Here is a 24915-nt window from a genome sequence, read left to right on the forward strand (position 1 = left end):
CCCTTGAAGGAGGGATTGTTCGGCAGTCATGGCGACATCGCTGCAAAGGTATGTGCGTGTGACGCTGCCGTAGCGATAATGTTCGCTAGGGCAGCGATCACCAAATGTCGCTCCAACGACGGGGGCGGGTGCTATCGCGCACAACATCGCTAGCTATTGCTAGCGATGTCGCAGCGTGTAAAGCCCCCTAACACTTTACCCTCAATCTGATCCACAAGGTCATTAATTAAAAGATTAAAAAGAATCGGTCCTAGCACAGATCCATGCAGTACCCCACTGCTTGCAATAGCCAATTAGATGTTGTACTATTAATGATGACTCTTTGTTTCCTAAATTTTAGCCAGTTTCTTACCCATCTGCTCATAGTTTCCCTTTATCTCTCCTTCTGGAGCTTCATTACAAGATTATGTGGTACAGTATCAAATACCTTTGCAAAATCCAAATAAATCACATCAGGTGCATTACCAATATCCGGATTTGCATATACCTCCTCATAGAAACGCAACATGTTAGTTAGATACGACTTATCTTTCATGAATCCATGCTGGTTATCAGGTATTATATTATTCTTTACAATATTTTTTGCATGTCATCTCTTAAAATGCCCTCAAAAACCTTGCACACCACTTATGTCAGACTTACCGGACGGTAGTTGCCTGGATCCATCTTCTTACCTTGGACTTTTACGATACTCATTCTCCCCCACTTTTAAACTATATTGTTTTTGGCGTGAAGCATTTATAAATCTGTATAAAAAAACTTTTCACTAACATTTTGGGGCAAAATGCACAGCCTCATTAGAAAATAAGGGCCAGGCTTTCTAGCGATAGCTAATGACTTAAAGGGAATCTGTCAGAAGGTTTTTGCTACTTCATCTGAAAGCAGCATGATATAGCCCAAGAGATCCTGAATCCAACCAAGTATCACTTAGATTACTGGGTACAGTCGTTCTGACACAGTCAGAATTTTTAGATTTCGCCAACCAGCAGAGCTGGGAGAGGTATCTCACCCACAGCAGGCTCTTTATAGAAATTGTACATTGACAGTGAGGTGTCAGAGGAGGGGAAAGGCGGACTGTCATGCATGTGACTTTATAGTTCGAGCAATGATAAGGTTACTCCTGTTTAAACAAACATAGCAGATAAAGAACAGATTGGATCTTGACAAGACAGGAATGCATGAATGTTTTAACCCTTGCGGTATGTAGTCTTCAAATTACATAACAAACGCCTGCTGACAGATTCCCTTTAAAGAACATTTGTCACTTCATATAATTTTAATACAAACTGTGTACATTTCTAAATAGATCTCCTAGACCTGATGAAACTGTTGTAAGTATTTTGTAGATCTGTGTTGGACATGCAGAATAGAGACTTGTACACTTTGACATGGAATTCCAAAGATAACTTACCATACTCATTGGGTCTAAGAGATATAGCTAATATATAAAGCTGTGTGTATGTGTGTATGTATGTATAATAATATAATAATAATATTTATTCACTTATATAGCGCTATTAATTCCACAGCGCTTTACACATATTGGCAACACTGTCCCCGTTGGGGCTCACAATCTAAATTCCCTATCAGTATGTTTTTTGGAGTGTGGGAGGAAACCGGAGACCCCGGAGGAAACCCACGCAAACACGGGGACAACATACAAACTCCTTGCAGATGTTGTCCTAAGGGGGACTAGAAAGGCTAGAACCCAGGACCCTAGCGCTGCAAGGCTGCAGTGCTAACCACTGAGCCACCGTGCCGCCCGCCCGTGTGTGTGTGTGTGTGTGTGTATGTATGTATGTATGTATGTATGTATGTATGTATGTATGTATGTATGTATGTATGTATGTATGTATGTATGTATGTATGTATGTATATATGTCCACTAAAGGAATCCGCACCGTCGCATTTACAATCACAACATTTTGAACAGACTCCTCATGTGACTCTGGGAACGTCATAGACTATGTTTTGACAAGAAAATTTAACCCCTCACTTTACAGTTACTCTTCAAAAAACCTGCATCAATTAAACTGAATGGAGCTGTGAGCTACAGGCTATTAATAACAGCTATGATAATTGCTATAGGAACAAAGGACATTCCTAGTATAAGAAGCTTATGTGTGAGGTAATATGATGTCGGTGGAGAGACAGACACAGACTGAGAGACAGACCGAGACAGACAGAAAGACACAGACAGAGAAAGAGACACACAAGGAAAGAGACAGACAAACAGAGACAGACAGAGACAGACGGGGAAAGAGACAGACGGGGAAAAAGATGGGGAAAGAGATAGACAGCAAAAGAGACAGACAGCAAAAGAGACAGAGACACAGACAAAGACAGACAGGGAAAGAGACAGACAGGGAAGAAACAGACATGCAAAGAGACAGATGGGGAAAGAGACAGACCTGGAAAGAGACAGACAAGGAAAGAGACAGACAGGGAAAGAGACAGATAGGGAAAGAGACAGATAGGGAAGAGATAGAGGGGGAAAGAGACAGACGGGGAAAGAGACAGAGAGACAAAGACAGATGGGGAAAGAGACAGATGTGGAAAGAGACATACCGGGGAAAGAGACAGACAGCAAAAGAGACAGACAGAGAGACAGACAAAGACAGACAGGGAAAGACGGGGAAAGAGACAGACGGGGAAAGAGACAGACTGGGAAAGAGACAGACTGGGAAAGACAGACGGGGAAAGAGACAGATCTGGAAAGAGACAGACCTGGAAAGAGACATACTGGGGAAAGAGATAGACAGAGAGACAGACAAAGACAGACAGGGAAAGACGGGGAAAGGGACAGACGGGGAAAGAGACACACGGGGAAAGAGACAGACAGAGAGACAAAGACAGACAGGGAAAGATGGGGAAAAAAACAGACAGGGAAAGAGACAGGGAAAGAGACAGACGGGGAAAGACACAGCCCAGGGAAAGAGTCAGACAGGGAAAGAGTCAGACGGGGAAAGAGTCAGACGGGGAAAGAGTCAGACGGGGAAAGAGTCAGACGGGGAAAGAGTCAGACGGGGAAAGAGTCAGACGGGGAAAGAATCAGACGGGGAAAGAGTCAGACGAGGAAAGAGTCAGACGGGGAAAGAGTCAGACGGGGAAAGAGTCAGACGGGGAAAGAGTCAGACGGGGAAAGAGTCAGACGGGGAAAGAGTCAGACGGGGAAAGAGACAGACACAGAGGGAGACAGACACAGATAGAGAGAGAAACAGACAGACACAGAGATAGGGAGAGACAGACAGACAGAGATAGAGACAGACAGACACAGAGACACAGAGATAGAGAGAGACAGACAGACTGATACAGAGACAGACAAAGAGATAAACACAGACAGACACACAGAGACTGACAGGGAAAGACACAGACATAGAGACAGACAAACAGACAGAGACTGGGAGAGAGACAGATAGACAGACAGTCACCATCCCGGGCAACGGCCGGGTACTACAGCTGCTTTATTAATATATGCGGTTTAATAAAAAAAATCTGTTGCAAATCCACATAAAGTGTAGTAAAGGATTGAGGATTAATTTGTTAATGTGATTTTAATTGTTGCCTAGATTATCCCACAAGCAATCATGACACAATATCAGTGTTGCATCATTGAAATATTTCCTAAGGTCTCCCGGCATAAGCAGAAATGTTGTGTAACAAAATCTTGTTGTGGTTTTATAGTAAAGACCCAAGTGAGAAATAATAAACTGCTTAATAAACTGTGAAATTGTAAATGGAAAAAAGTAAAAAGCAGCAGTGAAGTTTAAAGCCGGTACAAAGCCAAACTATTAAAGTATTAATATTATTTACTAGACAAAAAAACCACTAGGGACATTACTTTCTCTTACGGAAAAAAAGATTTTATAGCTACATATATGAAGTACATACATTAATTGCTTACTGAGGATTTTCATCCCTTTTGAAAACTGGTCAGAATGGAAGAATCATGTTAAGGGCTTGCTCACCCTTTTGTATACATTCGACGAGTGCTATCTGATGTTTTATCGGATGGCACTTGCTCCAATGTTATACTATTGGGCAGGACCTTTTTTTTCTCATACTGATTTGGCATGAGAAAAAAATCAGTGTGCTGCGATTCGCAGTGTATTCCATTCAATCGGTGCTTGCAAAAAATCATACTGCACTCGGATGACATGTAAGTGCTATCTTATATACGCCAATGCTCATGTGACGCCCTGGACTAGCCAGGTAGTCATAGGTGGACCCCCTGCACAAACACCAGCCCCTAATAAGGTGACAGCAGCCAACCTACAAAACCCTTGTCACCTCTCTGTGTTCAATGGTCACAGCAGGGGGCGGAGCCAGGCGGTTGGCCATGCCCACCGAGGAGTCCAGAGGGCCTGAGACAGGAAACAAACAGAGAAGTAGTCAGTTTTGAAGTACAGTGAAGTGAAGTTCAAGTGCAGCGTGCCTGTGGCGACGGGTCTTCAGCAACAACACTGACCGGTGCCGGGGTCGTAGCCCTGGTACCGGTGCAAGGAGGCAGACGGTGGTTGCCGCCTGCAGGAGCCGGGAAGACGGCTGGTGGAACCGTAAGGGACCGGGACAGGGTAGTGGGTCGCCGGAACCGAACCGGGGAGCCAACTGGAAACCGGAGCACCAGGAGGGGTACTTAGACCCAGAACAAGGTCCAGAAGCCACTGGACGACGTCAAATTCACTGATTGAGGTTTGGACCTTAGGTCCTTTCCCGTCCCAAGACCCGAAAGACGGCAACAGCCCACCGAGGGGGATAGAAAGCCACCACCCAGGCAGAGAGATCCCACGGTCCAGCGCCTGCGGGCAAACGGGTTCCCCGACACACATCAAGCCGGGGAGCGGACTACCATTGCTGAAGCATAGGCAGTCAAGTTCTACAAAGAGGTGCAGGAGAAAGGCGGGAACCACCAACCTGAGAAAGGGGCAGAGCGCAGCCGGCTGCGGCCACCGACCACCATCCTTTTTGGTTTACCAGAGACTCCGGTGTATCTGTCATAGTGAGTACAACAGTGCCCTCGGGCCGCGCACCGCACCACACCATCTTGCCTGCACCCACAACCACCGGGCCCCGGGACCATCACCCCCTGCCCACGGAGGGGGTCAACACCAAGCTGCATAACATCATCCTCGGGAGCCTAGTTAACGGCAGCGGTGGTGTCCACATTCACCACAACCCGTGGGTGGCGTCACAAACTTACATCTTTAAACTCCACGGCCTCGGCCGTGAACCATCCCCACCGAAATCCCTACACGTAGCGCCAACTCCCTTTCAGAGTGACGTGACCCCCTGGTCCGGAAGGAGCTCTCGAGCCACCCACCGACGAGCACAGACCCGAGCGGTTCAGCCGAGCCCTGGGGCGGTACATTCACAATGGAGCAGATGGATAAATTAATTTTTGATTCTCTCATTCAAGAGAATTGAAGCACAGTGAATGACACTTGACTCAAACTCGGAGCAGAGTTTGAGCTGAGTGTTTTTAGCATATAGCATCTGATTCTTTCTTTGTGATATACAATATGTTATCAGAGAAATCTGCTTCTTTTTCCACCTGATGAAGAGGTGAAACGCATGTATGGACTGCTGGGAGACTGACACCACTGCAAACTACGGGTTAGTAATTACACTTTTGAACAATTGAGGGGCATAGTCTGTTATTCCGGTCAGCTATTATATACCATGATTTTTGTAAGAAATTTACAATTGTATGTATAGATTAATGTACAATCACCAGAATTGATGTTATTGCCCTGTTGCCATTAGAGCAACGGGTGCCAATTCTGTCCCTGTTCTCCTCTATTTAATTGATGTGAATAAGTTACCATGTGTATAATTTATATAGACGGTTTAGCAAAATTAATATACATTAATTGTGGGACAAAAATACTTTTTTCTATAATCCAATTGGGAAGAATATTGGTTATCTATATCTATAGGGAAGATTATTGTGCATAAAAGTATATATATATATCTTGCTACACTATTTCACTATATACATATGGCCATCATTTTGACAGCCTTTTTCAATTAATTTAATTTAAAAATATAACAGTAATTATACCAAAAAACTTCCTTGTTAAACAATTTTTTCTAAGTCCCTAATTGGATAAATATACTATAAATTGTGCCTATCAGTATTATATGTATATATAGAATTTACATCAGGCTGCACTGATCTATTATTGTACAGGTGGTTTCTTGTTACATATTGTATGTGGTTGAGGTCCCCTAAATTGGACTCCTTGTTGAAATTTTATGAATTGATGATCTAATAAAGAATATTTTTATTGAATTATGGAATTGTACCATTTTTTTTCGCTGTCTTAAATGTTATCTCAGTGGTTTCCTATCAATTGTGTTGATCTGGGTCAGTGACCTTTTCTAAATGTCCGAGAAAACAATCGCAGCATGATGCGATTGTAATGCGAGACTCTTTTCTCTGACTGCAGTTTTTGCACACCTGATGCAGACCCTGTTGCAAAATGGTACTCATCTGCATTCTCAGGTGTGACAGCAGTTGCAGCAAATTGCTGATGATCTGGTCTTGGCTTTTGCTCATAATCAGCCAGAATCCAAGATAGCCCTCCTAGTGAGGTTTTCTGGGGGGAGTGACAAATTTATTAGATTTAGGGAAGCTTGCAAGTTAGATTTCAAGCTCTGCCCTCATTTGAGTGAGTGAGGAACATTGAGTGAGGATTGTAGTCTCCCTTTTGTGGGGAGATCCTTAGTCATGGATCTTCTCTCTGCTGACCGATTCACAGTCTTTACAGTCAGTGGACAAGTATTTTGTGGCTTTCTCTGTTGTCTATGGTGATTGAGATGGCGTATCCCTTACGGAGTCTAAACTTCATAGGCTCCAGCAGGGGGTGCGGCCGGCAGAAGAGTATTGCTCTGAGTTTCTGAGATGTGTCACAGACATCCAATGGAATAATCCTGCTCTTAGGAGTAATTTTTGTCAGGGTCTGTCTGATAGGCTGAAGGATTATCTGGCTCAGTATGCTGCTCCAAAGTCACTAGAGGCTGGCCCTTGCTATTAGGGTGGATAGATGCCTCAAGGAGAGACCCACTGGTATCCTGACCCCGGTGGTTCTTTCTTCAGAGTAGATCCCAGAGAGGCATCTTGATGAACCAATGCAGTTGGGGAGGTCTCCCCTCATACTAGGTCGTGTGTGGTTCTCTGTAGAATAGGGGCATGTTTTTACTCTGGTCGTAAGAGTCATTACATTGGGGTTTGTACAACTATATCAAAACAAGTAACACTTTTCAAAAAGCCGTATCCCCCTGGTTGTGTAGTGGAAGGTGACTAGAGTGTGTATATTTCCTTTGTTACACCCGTCTTTTGTTCCGAAGTCTATAAGGCTCAATCAGAGAGTGGCAGTGTTAACCTTCCCACTCCTCGGTTTAATACTAGGCATCAGTATCCCCCTGGTTAGAGTGGTTGGAGGAGGGTGGCGGTTATTCCTGAATGTAAGGTCAGGCAGTCAAGATGTGATGCCTCTGTGGCTGATCTGTTTAGGAGATTACCTTCTGCTAAAAGACACATGCATGGTAATAAACGTCCAGGTCTGGACCTCTGTGAGAATGGGTACTATGGGTTTCCACTAAAAACATCACGTACAAGTGTGCATCTGAGGCTCTGGGCTGAAGATTTATTAGTCCATATCGAGTAGTGGACATAATTAACCCTATGCCTGTTTAGCTGGAGCTTCCCCTAGTTCTAAATACCTATGGCTTTTTCACAGGTTGTTGCTCTGGAGATGTGTCTTTTGAGCCAACATTATTACTACCATCACCTATGTGGGTTATCAGTAACCGTGAGGATCAATTCACATATAGAAGTGAACGCAAGCAGTTGGGAGCATTTTTCTTTCACGTATTGTATTCAGTCTTATGGGTCCTGAGGCCCATCATTGAAGGGGGGTACTATCAACCGTAAGGGACCGGGACAGGGTAGTGGCTCGCCGGAACCGAACCGGGGAGCCAACTGGAAACCGGAGCACCAGGAGGGGTACTTAGACCCAGAACAAGGTCCAGAAGCCACTGGACGACGTCAAATTCACTGATTGAGGTTTGGACCTTAGGTCCTTTCCCGTCCGAGAGGAGACTTGTGACAGATTTTGGGACCTGAGTCTCATTTTGCCATGTGAAACTCTTCATATTAAATTTGTTTCCTTTCCTTTGGACAAAGGAACATCAAGATCTCCAAAAAGTTAATTTTTTTCAGTAATTCAATACAAAGAAGGAAATGCATATATTATATAGAGTCAATAAAACAGAGTGATCTATTTCAAGTGAAAAAATGATTTTAAACTCAGAAATGTTGGCCTTCTGAAAAGTATGTACAGTAAATGCACTCAATACGTGGCTCCTTTTGCATGAATTACTGCATCAATGTGGTGTGGCATTGAGGCAATCGGCCTGTGGCACTGCTGAGGTGTTTTGGAAGCCCAGGTTGCTTTGATAGCAGTCTTCAGCTCATCTGCATTGTTGGGTCTGGTGTTCTTCTTCTTGACAATACCCCATATATTGTCTATGGGATTGAGGTCAGGTGAGTTTCCTGGCCAATCAAGCACAGTTACTGTGGTTATTAAACCAGGTATTCGTACTTTTGGCAGTGTGGACAGGTGCCAAGTCTCACTATAAAATGAAATTTCCATCTCAAAAAGCTTGTCGGCAGAGGGAATCATGAAGTGTTTTAAAATTTCCTGGTAGATGGCTGCACTGACTTTGGTCTTGATAAAACACAGTGGACCTACACCAGCAGATGACATGGCCCCCCAAACCATCACTGATTGTGGAAACTTCACACTGGACCTCAAGCAGCTTGGATTGTGTGCATCTCCACTCTTCCTCCAGACTCTGGGACCTTGATTTCTAAATGAAATGCAAAATTTACTTTCATATGAAAACAACACCTTGGACCACTGAGCAGCTGTCCAGTTCTTTTTCTTCTAGGCCCAGGTAAGACGCTTCTGGCATTGTCTATTGTTCATGACTGGTTTCACATAAGGAATGCGACTGTTGTAGCCCATGTACTGGATACGTCTGTGTGTGGTGTCTCTTGAAGCACTGACTCCAGAATCAGTTCACTACTTGTGAATTTCCTTAAAAAATTTTGAATGACCCTTTCTTAACAATCATATCAAGGCTGCATTTATCCCGGTTCCTTGTGCACCTTTTTTTACCACACTTGTTCCATCCACTCAATTTTCCTTTAATATGCTTGGATACAGAACTCTGTGAACAGCCAGCTGTTACAGTATGGGGTTCTGTTGTGCCTCGAACATGTCCAGGCCCGTCATTGACTCCCACATTGGGGTCGGTCAACTCCGCCGTGCCACCTAGCCGTTGATTGAGGCATCAGGTGGCTAGAGTTTTGTACCATCCGGAGCCTAAGTGCTCATGCAATAATACTGAGCATGTGCGTGATGTCATCAATGACAAGGCGGCCACTGATTGGTTATCAGTGACATTAGCGATGAAGTGGCAGCCGCTGATTGGTCATCATGACACCATCAGCGTGCAAGTGTAATTCTGTATGCTGACAGCTAAGGCAGCTGACCTGGCTGTGAGAGTGCGTGGGTTCCAGCACCATTTACCTGCAGTGCATGTGGCAGGCATATATATAGAAAAGGACAGTGACTACTTCAGGGCTAGGCGTCGGTGCCGAGGATTCTTATCCGTGCACACCTGTACTTGGGTACAGTAAGGGTCAACCAGTGTCCTACCAGTCCTTGGGTCTCCATTATCACTAGCTGGTTACCCTCCCGGCCTGATGTGTTTCGTATACACGTGATCGGTGGTCTGCAGTACTTGTGGAAGACATGTGTGTGTGTACCAGTCGCTGTGTACCCGGCGATGCCAACTAGGTAGTTCGCTTGGTCTGACGTTCCTCTACGCACGTGATCGATACCTGTATACCTGTTCATGGTCAGTTGTGCCCCGTATACATGTGACCGATTCCAGGTTTATGTCCCTGGTGTCCCAGTGAGGTTAACTGGGTCATCTGTTGGTCTGACGTGTCTATACATACGTGACCAGCACACGTGTACCTGTGAAGTCAACAGGGACACACTACACGTTGGGGTGTGACCTTAACATCCCCTTCATTCCTACTTCTGTTCGTCTGTGTTGCTGTGTGTGTCTACCAGTCCTGTTGTGGCCTTATAATCTGCCCGGTGAACTTCGGGTAACGATTGATATCACACTATTCTATATTCAATCATGACCTCCGTAACACCAGCTTCTTTGCCAATGACCTTTTTTGGCTTACCCTCCTTGTGGAGTGTGCCAATGACTGCTTTTTCCACATCTGTCAAGTCAGCAGTCTTCCCCATGATTGTGTATCCTACTGATCCAGACTAAGGGACCATTTAAAATGCTTAAGGAAGCCTTGGCAGGTGTTTTGTGGTAATTATTCTAATTTTCTGAGATAATAACTTTTGGATTTTCATTGGCTGTTAGCCATAATCATCAACATTAACAGAAATAAACATTTGAAATAGATCACTCTGTTTGTAATAACTCTATAAAATATGTGTTTCCTTTTTGTATTGAATTACTGAATAAATTAACTTTTTTATGATATTTTAATTTAATGAGATGCACTTGTATATTGACACAGCTCATGAGTCCTCAATTCATAATTTCTATAAGGGAACAAAGGATTTGAATGTACTTTAGTGTTCTCTGTTCACTGATGCCCTTAACTCCACTGGAGATGAGCAAACCGAGTGTTCGGTGTTCGGTTTTCTGGCTGAACACTGACATTACAAAACAAAAAAAACAGAGTTCGAGTTCAGAGTTTGAGTGCTGACCACTCCCGTGAGAATCACTGTGCTCAAGTACATTCGCTGCTCAGGCCAGTGATAGCCGCTTGCACTGTTTGAATGGCGCACACTTAGGGTAACAACAGCTTGATCGGATGTAGTGTGCAACCACCCTAAAACATGGAAAACATCGCCCACCCAACCCCGAAAATGTTGTGCTTGTGGCTTGCTGTATGTGGGCAGAAACCCAAACTGCCAATCAGTGACTTCCTTTGGGATTTGGGTCAAGTATGAACCCGTGGAGGTTTGGTTCATCTGCACCCGTCAAACCGAACTTCCACTGGTTCGCTTACCTCTAATCTCCACTGGTCGTAAATCTGTTCTCTGCATTCATTTGCATGCGAGCTGAGGTTGGACTCTAATCTGCTGATCATTTGAATTTCCCCTTAATTACTTGTTTCCAAAGGAAGTGGGCAGCTGCATAGGGGTCATGTAATGGTAACATGTTAGATTGAAAGCTCCTGGTTAATTATAAGATGTCTTATAGATTTGCAATCATATCTAAAATAGCCATAAATATCAAAATCTTTGCAAATAACTTTAAATAAGTATGAACATGTGATGAAATGTTATCATTTTTTGTTGCTTTCTTTAACAAACTATTGTACTATTGCTTTCAACATGAAATATGCACTTGATGTAGAAATATTTAATAGGCAGAGATTCTTTCTGTGATAAGACATAACATACAGCAGCACTGTGTTTACTTGGCAGAGTTATTCAGGTATTTCTACTCATGTCTTACAGGAACAACCAAATCTCAAAGACAAATTGAGTTTAGATTCAAGAACAGCTGAAACAGACACATTCCTTTGGCACGCGCTTCTGATTTGGCAGCACACTCAAAATAATAGTACAAATTTACATGATGTTAGCAAGCATCTTCTCCTCGTAAAGGAACATCTACATCAAGAAAACGGGTTTGTATCAAACAGACTTTATTTCATTGCCTGCAGAACATTACTGAAAATTTACATAGTAATTTAATTTGGCATTTTCAGAAAATATCTTCTTTATATTGCAAACCTTTCTTCACTTCCACATAAAGCTTGTCTTTTATCCTCATTTTACAGTTTAACTCTTTCAAAGGTTGCTTTTCAACTGTGTGCTTCCTTTCTTGGTGTTTGTTATATTGACAAGATATTGCATAGGTGTCTGACATATGGAGGACCCTCTGATGTCGCCCATATTTATTTCACTCTCCAATTTTCAGAGCTCCCGTAGAAATAAATGAAGAGCACAGTACATGGATTGTCACCTTTCCGTTACAATCAAGGTTGCTAATCGTTCAAAAATTCCTGGACAGTCTGCAAAAATAAGTCACTTTTTAGCCCTGTCCATAGGAAAAAATTGGTGCATATGTGATTATTTTAAAGCTGGAGAAACTCATATACAAGTGCATCTCAATAAATTAGAATATCATCAAAAAGTTTATTTCAGTAATTCAGTGCAAAAAGGGAAACACATATATTATATAGAGTCATTACAGAGTGATCTATTTCAAGTGTTTATTTCTGTTGTTATAATGTTGATTATAGCTTACAGCCAATGAAAACCCAAAAGTCATTATCTCAGAAAATTAGAATATTACATAAGACTAACTGAAAAAAATGATTTTAAACTTAGAAATGTTGGCCTACTGAAAATTATGTGCAGTAAATGCACTCAATACTTGGTTGGGGCTCTTTTTGCATGAATTACTGTATCAATGTGGCGTCGCATGGAAGCGATCAGCCTGTGGCACTGCTGATGTGTTATGGAAGCTCAGGTTGCTTTGATAGCAGCCTTCAGCTTGTCTGCATTGTTGGGGCTGGTGTCTCTCCTCTCCCTCTTGACAATACCCCATATATTTTCTATAGGGTTTAGGTCAGGTGAGTTTTCTGGCCAATCAAGATAGATAAAGAGTGATAAAGTGGTTATTAAACTAGGTATTGGTACTTTTGGCAGTGTAGACAGGTGCCTAGTCCTGCTGGAAAATGAAATTTCCATCTCCAAAAAGCTTGTCAGCAGATGGAAGTGTGTCGCCCCAGGAGCGCTGTTCCTGTTCAGGGACACCATAGTGCAGGGAATCTTCTGGCCATGGGTAGGTCAGGTTAACTTCTATGGGAATCGTGACGCCACTCTCGGTATTTGCGGTCAGGGGGTGACCGCCACTGCAGTTTAGGGAGCGCCTGGGGTTGATGCTAAATGCAGTCAGATGTTGTAGTCTCCCGAGAGTGAGGCTGGCCTCAGGGGCTCAGTGTAAGTGTGTAGTACCACAGGTCGCAGAAGAACTCACACACAAGCAGCAATGTCTTTCAGGGTTTTTACTCACTTTCAGATGGTAGCTGTGAGTCAACCCGGGCGATGCTATGATGAACCAGGGGGAACCAGGTATCCCTTCGGCTGGTGTAGGGGTGACTGCTGACTCGCCTTCCTAGCCCTTCTTGTTTTGAGGTGACTCCTACTTGTAGTATTACTGGAATCACCCAGGGAAGTTGCAACTGCCATTCTCCCCTTTCTGGCCCGTTTGCCTGACAGCGTGGACCAAGGATAGATGCTCCATGCTCGATCATCCTTATGGGCCCCCTCGTTGCTGCTGTAGCTGCGGACTCTGTGTCGTTGGTGAGGCACATAAAGTGCCCTCACCAGCAGGTTTGGCAGGCCAACTGAATGAGTCCCTGCTCTGGGGACCTGTTTCCCCGTGCGGGCTTGGACTACTGGCAGTCCCCTTACTCAGCCACCTCTTGCTACTGCCCTAGGTGGTTTTCAGGTGGCACCACAGGGTAGCCTTTCTCCCCCGCCAGCAGCCACTGACTGGCGCAGTGTCTGGCAGGGTCCTGCTCCTCTGCTCTGCCCTCCAGACGTGGCTCTACATCTCCTGCTCCTTCGGCTGCCTCTGCACAACTCTCTGTCTCCAGTCCCACACCCACCACTAGCTGGGATGCGAGGGCCACGCCCCCTCCCTGGGACTGCCCAGGGGTCCCCTCTAAGCTGTGTGTGTTCCTAGTTACTTCGTGTCTGTGTGTCCACACCCTAATCAGCCATCAGGATTACCTGTTTTGTACTGACCCAGGCGTGGATGCAATACTCAGTGGTGCCTAACCAGGTCAGGGGCACCACATTCCCCCTTAGTTCCCAACAGCACGCCCTCGGGCTGTAAAGACAAAAACATTTAAATGCAAAACTTTTAAAATATTTAAAACATCATAAAAGCATTATAAAACATACCAGGTAGCATACTTCACCACCCTCCACCCACAAGTCTGTTACCCACCCAAAACCAGGAGGCAGGTCACCGTTCCTATTATCAACCAGGTCTGGGCCATCTGTTTCCCCAGACCTTTCCTCCAATCTTCCTCTCCTGGGGCTGGTGGTGGAAGGCAAACCCCTCTCCCGTCGAGCCGCGTCTTCGGCCGCTTCTGGCAGAAATGTAGAGGCGGCTTTCTCAGTCGGTGTTGCTTCTTTGTGGTGGAGAACCAGACCCCATAAACAGGCGTGCTCCCTTGTCGTAGGCGAGCCAGGCCCCATAAACGGGTGTGCTCTGGTGGTGGTACCTTTTAAGGTAACCTATCAACACTGCGACAGTTTGTGGCTATAGCCAGTTCATAGCCTAATGGTCCTTAGTAGTGCACAAACCAGGTGCAAAGATTTTATAAAACGAGTTCTCACATCAGTTCATGTGGGCACATTCTCTTGAACTTTTTCTTTAACGTTGCAAACTGGTCAACTGTAACTTTCTTACTTTTCTTTATTCTGACTTATTCCTCTCACTGGCGCTTGACACTGCTCTTGCGCTGTCATCTGATGCTTCATCTGGATCTGTAGCTGTATCTCCATCTGTAGCTTTGTCTTCTTCTTTGTCTTTTTCTTTATCTTGCTCTTTATCTTGTTCTTTATCTGTGTCTTGTTCTTTGTCTTGTTTTTGTCTTTTTCTTCCTTCTGCCGATCTGGGGAATGCTGCACAGGGGGTGGTTTCGCTCTGGTGCGGTGCCGTGCTCTGCTGGCTGGACTCTGCGTTACTGCCACCTTGCTGTCTGTGAGCTCCCAAGTCACATACATGCTGGGTATCACGGTGGCCAGCGCTTCTTCCTCAGCAGGGGGTGTTGGAACTTCTTCCCAGCGGGAGTAGGGCAACATCTCGGCCTCCGGGCCTCCCTCAACTTTACAGGGTGCTGCGTCCTCCTCCGGCTGTTCAGGGATCAGCTCTTCAGCCTCCAGGCCTCTCCTTCTCTCCCTTAGTGCTCTTGAGCACTCCTCCGGTGACTCCGGCAGCAGCGCTGGGGATGGACGTTCATTGGAGGGCCAGGGTGGTGGGCTCTTCCTAGACACGGCAGTTGCTGGGACTACTTCATGACCAGGTGACGGCCTGGGGACGAGGTACCGGTCCACCAAGTCCTTGGGGAACCATGTACTCAGCTTCTCTTTGAACTTCAGGAACGCTGGGTCTTCTCCCGGTGGGGACGAAGGGCCTGGTTACTTAGTCGGTGGCTGGGGCGCAGTGGCTGTTTCTGCCTTGCAGGCTGGGGTAGACGGCGTTGTGGCCTGTTCTGGTCTGGTCTGGCCGGACGGGATGCTGTTGCGGCCTAGTCTGGTCTGGCCGGATGAGGCGTGGCTGCGGCCTGGTCTGGTCTGGCCAGACGGGATGCTGTTATGGCCTGGTCTGGTCTGGCCGGACGGGACACTTCTGCACCAGATGTCGCAGCAGGGACTTCAGTCGGGGTCGCAGCTGGGGTTTCAGCGGGCATTGCAGCATGGACTTCAGTGGGCACCGCTGCAGGCATCGCCTCTGGTAACTGCGCCGGCGGGGTTGGTGCACTCGAGCGGGCAGGGGCGACATGGGACTCACCCAAGGGCATCAGCATCGGGGTGTGGGTGGTCGCCGCCCGGTGTGACACTTGTCGCGTGGTCCACCTCTCGTAGGACCGAACCACTGTAGCCATCTCCCAAAGCTCGGTGCATCCCTCCATTATTTGCTGCATCACCCTTGCTTGCAGACGGTCGCAGAACTGGGCAAGCTCCCAGTCCCACCAGGCAGCGGAGCCTGGTTCTAGGTCACTGCGTGCAGACGCCATTCTTCCTGTGTCGCTGCTCATCAAGTCCTCTCTGCATCTGCTGAGTTTCGTTTCTCCTTGCCGCCTAGTCACTTCCCGCCATCTCAGGACAGATCCGTCCCCATCACTCGCAAGGTCAGAGCGCTGCAGGGGTTCTCTGGGTAGCCACACCTCTTCATGGGTGGTTACTTCTTTTTGCGCGGGCTGCTGTGTTTTCTTGGCGCACTTTCCATGGTGGCAATATGGCGGTGCTTCACATTTTTCAAACGGACCGCCAAGGCACATGGTCACCTGTCTGAACAGGTCTTGTCCTTATCCTGTTCGTGACGCCAGAAGCTGTGTTGCCCCAGGAGCACTGTTCCTGTTCAGGGACGTCACAGTGCAGGGAATCTTCTGGCCACGGGTAGGTCAGGTTAACTTCTATGGGAATCGTGACGCCACTCTCGGTATTTGCGGTCAGGGGGTGACCGCCACTGCAATTTAGGGAGCGGCTGGGGTTGATGGTAAATGCAGTCAGATGTTGTAGCCTCCCGAGAGTGAGGCTGGCCTCAGGGGCTCAGTGTAAGTGTGTAGTACCACAGGTCGCAGAAGAACTCACACACAAGCAGCAATGTCTTTCAGGGTTTTTACTCACTTTCAGATGGTAGCTGTGAGTCAACCCGGGCGATGCTATGATGAACCAGGGGGAACCAGGTATCCCTTCGGCTGATGTAGGGGTGACTGCTGACTCGCTTTCCTAGCCCTTCTTGTTTTGAGGTGACTCCTACTTTTAGTATTACTGGAATCACCCAGGGAAGTCGCAACTGGCGTTCTCCCCTTTCTGGCCTGTTTGCCTGACAGCGTGGACCAAGGATAGATGGCTCCAGGCTCGATCCTTCTTATGGACCCCCTCGTTGCTGCTGTAGCTGCGGACTCTGTGTGGTTGGTGAGGCACATAAAGTGCCCTCACCAGCAGGTTTGGCAGGCCAAATTAATGGGCCCCTGCTCTGGGGACCTGTTTCCCCGTGCGGGCTTGGACTACTGGCAGTCCCCTTACTCAGCCACCTCTTGCTACTGCCCTAGGTGGTTTTCAGGTGGCACCACAGGGTAGCCTTTCTCCCCCGCCAGCAGCCAGTGACTGGCGCAGTGTCTGGCAGGGTCCTGCTCCTCTGCTCTGCCCTCCAGACGTGGCTCTACATCTCCTGCTCCTTCGGCTGCCTCTGCACAACTCTCTGTCTCCAGTCCCACACCCACCACTAGCTGGGATGCGAGGGCCACGCCCCCTCCCTGGGACTGCCCAGGGGTCCCCTCTAAGCTGTGTGTGTTCCTAGTTACTTCGTGTCTGTGTGTCCACACCCTAATCAACCATCAGGATTACCTGTTTTGTACTGACCCAGGCGTGGGTGCAATACTCAGTAGTGCCTGACCAGGTCAGGTGCGCCACAGAAGCATGAAGTGCTCTAAAATTTCCTGGTAGATGGCTGTACTGACTTTGGTCATGATAAAACACAGTGGACCTACACCAGCAGATGACATGGCTCCCCAAACTATCAGTGATTGTGAAAACTTCACACTAGATCTCAAGCAGCTTGAATTGTGGCCTCTACGCTCTTCCTCCAAACTCTGGGACCTTGATTTTAAAATGAAATGCAAAATTTACTTTCATCTAAAAACAACACCTTGGACAGTAGAGCAACAGTCTAGTAATTTTTCTCCTTGGCCCAGGTAAGACGCTTCTGGCATTGTCTATTGGTCATGACTGGCTTCACACAAGGAATGTGACAGTTGTAGCCCATGTTCTGGATACGTCTGTGTGTGGTGTCTCTTGAAGCACTGACTCCAGCAGTAGTCCACTTCTTGTGAATCTCCTCCAAATTTTTGAATGGCCATTTCTTAATAATACTATCAAGGCTGCAGTTATCCCAGTTGCTTATACACCTTTTTTTACCATACTTTTTCCTTCTACTCAACCTGGATAAAGCACTCTGTCAACAGCCAGCTTCTTTAGCAATGACCTTTTGTGGCTTGCCCTCTTTGTGGAGTGTGTCAATAACTGCATTCTGGACATCTGTCAAGTCAGCAGTCATCCCCATGATTGTGTAGCCTACTGAACCAGACTAAGGGACCATTTTAAATGCTTAGGAATCCTTTGCAGGTGTTTTATTGTAATTATTCTAATTTTCTGAGATAATTATTTTTGGATTTTCATTGGTTGTAAGCCATAATCATCAACATTAACAGAAAACCACACTTGAAATAGATCATTCTGTTTGTAATGACTCTATATAATATATATGTTTCCCTTTTTGTATTGGATAATTGAAATAAATTAAGTTTTTATGATATTCTAATTTATTGAGATGCACTTGTAGATTATTATGACTAATTATCATCCTTTCACAGTTTACAGTGAATTCATATAAATAATGTATTAATCTCAGAATTATTACGTGTAGACATGTATCATTGATATTCGTAATAATTTATTATGGTTTTCTAATGTGTCCATAAACAAAGTTGGCTGTCTGTGATTTTTCGAGTATAATAAAAAATAAAGTTGGCATCCTTTGTTCCAATGCATGAAACATACACTTCGTAATCATTGAATTCAGGTTTTTCACTTTGTCCCATTTTGGTAAGTATATAAAATCAAGCCCTTAGCCATGTAGTCTGTATTTACTAACATTTGTAAACCAAAGGGTTGCAACAGAATTTAAGTGTGGCACTGTAATAACATTCCATTGGTGCAACAAGTGAGTTCATCAAATGTCTTCCCTAGCAGTTCACCACTGAGAGTCCCCTAGTCATTTTGTTATATGGAGATAGAAATAATATGGATAATTGGCTTCAGACTATTGGATTTTACAAGTGTGGTTATAGCAAATGTATTTGCTGTGACCATGCTGTTAAGGCTGATTTTTTTTGTCTCCACATCCACAGGAGAGAGATTTAAAATTAAAAACTATATGAATTGTAACACACAGGGCCTAATTTATCTCATGACTTGCATGGCATGCAGCCTACAATATGTGGGCTGCACATCAGGGCCATTTGAGGTCAGAATCCGCAGACATTTGTCCAATGCGGTTAAAAGACTCACTGTCAAATGTTCCGCTATTATTCAACAGTACATAGGGGAAATACTATCAAACAAAGGCGGATTCCCATGAAAAAATTCAGAAGTGTAGAAAAAAACTTTACATTTATTTTAGAAATGAAAAGAGTAAAACATAACTCCGATCTACGTGTTTCAGACGCGATCGTCCTTTATTATGACTAAGGACGATCGTGCCTGAAACTCGTAGATCGGAAGAGTTATGTTTTACTCTTTTAATTTCTAAAATGAATGTGAAGTTTTATTCTACACTTCTGAAATTTTTCATGGATGTCTTGTGTCGGAGATCTGCCTTTGTTTGATTACTCACAGCCTCTCCTATCCTGCGAGCACCGTCCGGATTCTCCTCCTGGAATTTACCTTGTGGTGGTGAGCTGAAACACACTTTTTTACTATTATAGGGGAAATAATAGTATGTTCAAAATACAAGGAAATGAGAAAGTTAAATTACCAATACGAGGAAGTGATCTTGGTAGAATTTTGCCTAATCGGGAGTCATGGTGGATTTACCATTTACAAAGCAGAACGCCGCAGGGATTGAATAAAATGCATGATATTATATTACATTATGATTAAAATAATTGGTAAAAAAAATATTTTGATAACTTTCCTGAATAGTCCATTCGAATATGAATTTGTACTGTAATGTTTATATTTGAATCAATTTTATACAAGTGAATATTCTAGGACCTGTCGTCTGAGGCTTTCTTGTGATTGGTGGTTTATGGACATGTAATTGACAGGATATGATGTTATACGCTGAGGACACATGCCTTGATTTATACAATGAATAAGGATTTGAAAATCCAAAACACGCTTGTTGCCGAAGATTTTTCCTCCTATTATTGCGTCTTCCTGTTTTTATGGCATGGAAGCCTTTTTTCTATGTTTTCTTCAATAAAGACGGATTTTATGGAAACCAGTGCTGGATCCTACCCCTTCCTATTTATTCTCAGTAGTCACAGCTGTTTTCCGTTGCACGGTTCAATGATCGATGGGTGAGCTGACCTTTTGTACCTTTCTGCCTTCATTTGTAAAACAAAGGGTTGTCACAAAATGTAATTGTGGCCCTGTAATAACATTCCATCAGTGCAACACAGTGCATCAAGTGAGTTCATCAAATGTCTTCCTAATAATTCACAAACAACACTGAGGGGTACTTTGCACGCTGCAACATCGCTAGCCGATGCTAGCGATGCCGAGCGCGATAGTACGCACATGCGATATCTTGTAATAACTGCCGTAGCGAACATTATCGCTATGGCAGCTTCACACGCACTTACCTGCCCTGCGACGTCGCTCTGGCCGGCGATCCACCTCCTTCCTAAGGGGGCAGGTCATGCGGCATCCCACCCACCTCCTTCCTTCTGCACAGCCGGTGGAAGCAGGTAAAGAGATGTTCCTCACTCCTGCGGCTTCACACACAGCGATGTGTGCTGCCGCAGGAATGAGGAACAACATCGTATCTCCTATTGGTGCGACATTATGAAAATGACCGATGCTACACAGATCACCGATTTACGACGCTTTTGCGATCGTTTATCGGCGCATCTAGGCTTTACACGTTGCGACGTCGTTACCGGCGCCGGATGTGCGTCACTTTAGATTTGACCCCGACGATATCTCAGTAGCGATGTCGCAACGTGCAAAGTACCCCTGAGAGGTGTAAATGAAACGTGGAATCATTTATGAACCACAGCAACTCAGTCATGAAGTGGCAGACCATGTAAATGAAAGTGCGGGTTCCCTGGGGCTGACACGAATAATGCAAAAAAAGCTGTCAATGCTTTGCCCTCTTGGCAATAATATAAGCAAAAACTGTGTAAGGAGCTTTATAATATGGGGTTTTGTGGGCAAGCAGTGAATTCAAAGCAACACTCCAACGATTTTTTTTTCTTTTTCAGTGCTGGAGTAGTGCTTTGAACCCAAGTAACCTGCTCAAGGTCTTATACTCACTTACCGTTGTTTTTACCTTTTTCGATACCGCTCCGGTCCCACGGCGTCATCTTTTGATGATAAAGTTTGGTTGTCCGGAAGTCAAAATTACGGTTATTGTAAACAGTTAAATAATTTGAAGATTAATTGATCTCTAAAAAGACTTAAAGTTAAAAATGACACATTTCCTTTGTAGTTTAGGCAAAAGAAAAATATATTTTCATCTTTTACATTTTAAAATTTACAAAAAGGAAAATAGGCCAATGCAAAAGTTTGAACAGCCTTGGAGATTTGTATGCTCAGATAACTTTGTCCAAGATTTCAGACCTTAAGTAGCCTGTTAGGGTTATAGCTTGTTCACTCTCATTGTTAGGAAAGGCCAGGTGATGCAAATTTAACAGCTTTATGAAATCTCAGCCTCCTCTACCCTTGTGCCAAGAAATAGCATCCATGGATTCTTTTGTTCAGATGCCCAGCTCTGTGAAAATGAAAATGGTGAAGGCCCACATGGCAGGAGAAGGCTATAAGAAAATAGCAAAGCATTTTCAAGTTGCCCTTTCCTCAGTTTGAAATGTAATTTAGAAATGGCAGTTAACATAAACAGTAAAGGTCAAGATAAGGTCTGGAAGACCAAGCAAAGTTTCTGTGAAAGCTGCTTGTAGGATTGCTGGAGAGGCAAATCAGAACCCCTGATTGGCTGCAAAAAATCTTCAGGAAGATTTAGTAGACCCTGAATTTGTGGTACATTGTTCTACTGTTCAGATACACCTGCAAAAATATGGCCTTCACGGAAGAGTCATCAGAAGAAAACTTCTCCTGCATCCTCACTATAAAATTCAGCATTAGAAGTATGCAGAGGAACATCTAAGCAAGCCTGCTGCATTTTGGAATCAAATTCTGTAGACCAATGAGGATAAAATAGAATTATTTAGCCACAATGATCAAAGGTATATATGGAGAAAAGGCACAGAATTTTAGGAAAAGAACATATAGCCAACTATTAAGCATGGGGGTGGATCAATCATGCTTTGGGTTTGTGTTGCAGCCAATAATACGGGGATAATTTCACTGGTAGAGGGAAGAGTAGATTCAATGAAATTTCAACAAATTCTTGATATAAAAGTAACACAATCTGTAAAAACTGAAATTGAAAGAGGATGGGTTCTACAAATCGATAATGATCCTAAACACACATCTATTTCCACCATACACTACCTCAAAAGGTGCAAGCTGAAGGTGTAACAATTGCCCTCACAGTCCCCTGATCTTAACATCATTGAAAATCTGTGGCTAGACCTCAAAAGAGCAGTACATGTAAGACGACCAATGAATCTTACAGAACTAGAAGACTTTTCCAAGGAAGAATGGATGAAAATTCTTAAACAAGAATTGCAAAGCTCTTGGCTGGCTACAAAAAGTGTTTCCAAGCTGTGATATTTGCCAAAAGGGGTGCTACTAGGTACTAGCCATGCAGAGTGCCAAACTTTAGCGCCTCCTCATTTTCCTTTTTTGTTAATTTAAAAATGTAAAAAAATTTTTTTGCCTAAAATACAAAGAAAATGTGTTATCTTTAACTGTATAAAGTACCTTTTAGAGATGATCTCATGTTCAACTTGCTTAACTGTTCAGAATAACAGTAATTTTGACCAGGGGTGACCAAACTCTTGCATGCCACTGTATGTCACAAGCTATCAATACAAGTCTATGAGAGTCAGAATGAGGACAGAATGAGGCTCTCATAGACGTTCATTGATGAAACACTGGCGCTGCTGGCAGGTCACAAAGTGCCGGAGACTGATGGGAGCAATGCTTAAAGCAGATAAAAATGACAGAGGGTGAATATAAGACAGGATGCAGGGGACTTAGATTTAAAGCAGCATTTCAGTGGAAAATAACACGAGTGGTGCTTTAAGCCTTGTATCACCAAGTACAATACTAACATTTTAAAGTATAGTGTAACGCTCACCCCAGTGGGCTTTGGAGCAGTGCTGTGGAAGGATGAAATACTCTTTTTATTTGGCAATTTGATGGATGAGTCTGGGTTTGGTGAATGCTAAGAGAATATTACTTGCCTGACTGCATTATGCCAATACCGAGGAGTTGACGTAGGTCCCTTCATTCCAGTGAAGGGAAATTTTAATGTTTCAGCATACCAAGATGGTTTTGGCAATCATATTCTTTTAACTTTGTTGAAATAGTTAAAAGCGTTGTCCACTAGGAAATCCCATCTCCTTCCTTATGTTTGCCCTCATTAAAATTAAAAAGTCTATACTCTCCTCCCATGCCAGCGCAGTTTCAGCAGTGTCAGCACTCATGTTTTTGGGGCTCATGTGAAGTTAAGTCATTTGAGCACCACACTCGATCACCTCAGGCTTCCATCTCTCCGCCTGTAGACGTGTAAGTAATCAAGAGCTGCGGCTGACCACTCATTCCGTTAATTGCTTATTTGTCTTTTATTAAAAGCCCTTCTCTGTTAGGCATGAATGTGAACCAATGAACAAAACAAGGTCCTAAAAGTTGGTTGTTTGTTATTGCACTACGTGGCGCAGAAGAGGCAATGGGAGCTCTCCTTGAGCTGTGCTGCTATTCTGCATTGCCAGCAGTGGAGCTTCAGGAAAAACTCACAGCCAGGAGATGTGCGCCGATGATGTTATTTTAATGAAGGCAATCTGGCCATGAGCCTTCTAGGAACATGGGGCCCCAGACCGCAGCCCACATTGCTCTCATTATCGACCTATGAGTGTAGGTGTCCAATATGTTTGTCCATATAGTCTAGCTGATGTTGCTAGAAGATATTCCACTACAGAGACTTTTACAGGGAATATATAGTATTACATGACAACCCTATGGATAGATGTCTGACCATGTCAAACATGCAGCTCAAGTCTATCAGAGCAGGAGTTTCTTTTGGTTCAGGCTCATGGAGTGGATACTGACCCAATTCCTTTAAAAACCATGTGTAAAATGCTGTGTCATCTACAATAGAAATACAATAATTCCCGCTTGCTGGCATTACAGGTAGAGATGTAACTGGGAGGTCAAAGGTATTGGGTGCTAGATGACAAAAAATATCAAAAATACATGGATGAGAACCAGCAGCCTAATATCTGCAAAGCTGCAATTATTGCAAATGGAGAACTCTTTGATAAATGGAAAGTTTGAAAAGAGAAATAAGTTCTGACATTGATTTTACTTATTTCACTGTGAATAATTTCAAAATCTTAGTGTCTTAAAACTCTTGAAATCTATTTGGCATACTATTTTAAGACCTGTGCTTGAGAGTTGATATCTTGACAAATAAGTAGAAAACAGTTTTGCTTTGCACCGTGACTATAATTGTATAATCATTTAACCTGATTTCCTGCGATGAACAAATCTTTTCCAGCCGGCTGCCTTGATTATGTATATCTAACAGGATGAAACCTACCATAACAGCTATATTTCTTCAGCTTCTTTTGTTTCCATGTCTATCTGTTATTCCTTAACCACAATATCAATCTTTTAAATGGCAGGTACATGGAGAAATCTGACCATTTCGTCTCGTGAATGGTCATTTATTAGAAAAAAGAGCTACATGATATGCATTTATGACAGTGCTACTGAATACATTAAAATCTGCCAACAGTGCCAATACATGTCCATCACGCAATGATTCACCCTTCTTATGTAATTTCATTTACCTGTTATTAATTTGTTTAAATTGTCCATTGTGTGAATCGATTATTTCTCCCCAGTTAACAGTAATTGTAAATTAAGTGGAAAATTTAATGCCAGCACATTCTGTACTTGTATAAAAGACAGGTCTGTAATGGGGATTATTATTATTATGTAATGTAAGATTTTCATTGACTGTGTTTTAATTAGAGTTTTATATATCTAGACTGTGCTCCATAGATGGCAGAAAAGCCTTGTTAAAGTTGATCTGTTACCATATTTTACAAGGCAAACTACTGTCATTTTTAAAAAGATCTCAAATGCTTGAAAAAGACCTTGAAAATCCTTGTCAAAATGGCTAGTTGAAGTG

At 44.0% G+C, this 24915-nt stretch overlaps 1 protein-coding gene across 1 annotated transcript in view; it reads left to right on the forward strand.

Moving 5' to 3' along the window:
• TMEM232 (transmembrane protein 232) overlaps positions 1-24915 on the forward strand; it is a 383971-nt gene that overhangs the window by 171887 nt on the left and 187169 nt on the right. Inside the window, exon 8 of the mRNA XM_075341901.1 lies at positions 11577-11749. Coding sequence (XP_075198016.1) covers positions 11577-11749 — 173 coding nt within the window. The remainder of the gene's footprint in view (positions 1-11576; positions 11750-24915) is intronic.

This window comes from Anomaloglossus baeobatrachus, chromosome 1 (genome assembly GCF_048569485.1).
Source record: "Anomaloglossus baeobatrachus isolate aAnoBae1 chromosome 1, aAnoBae1.hap1, whole genome shotgun sequence".
Lineage (NCBI taxonomy): Eukaryota > Metazoa > Chordata > Amphibia > Anura > Aromobatidae > Anomaloglossus > Anomaloglossus baeobatrachus.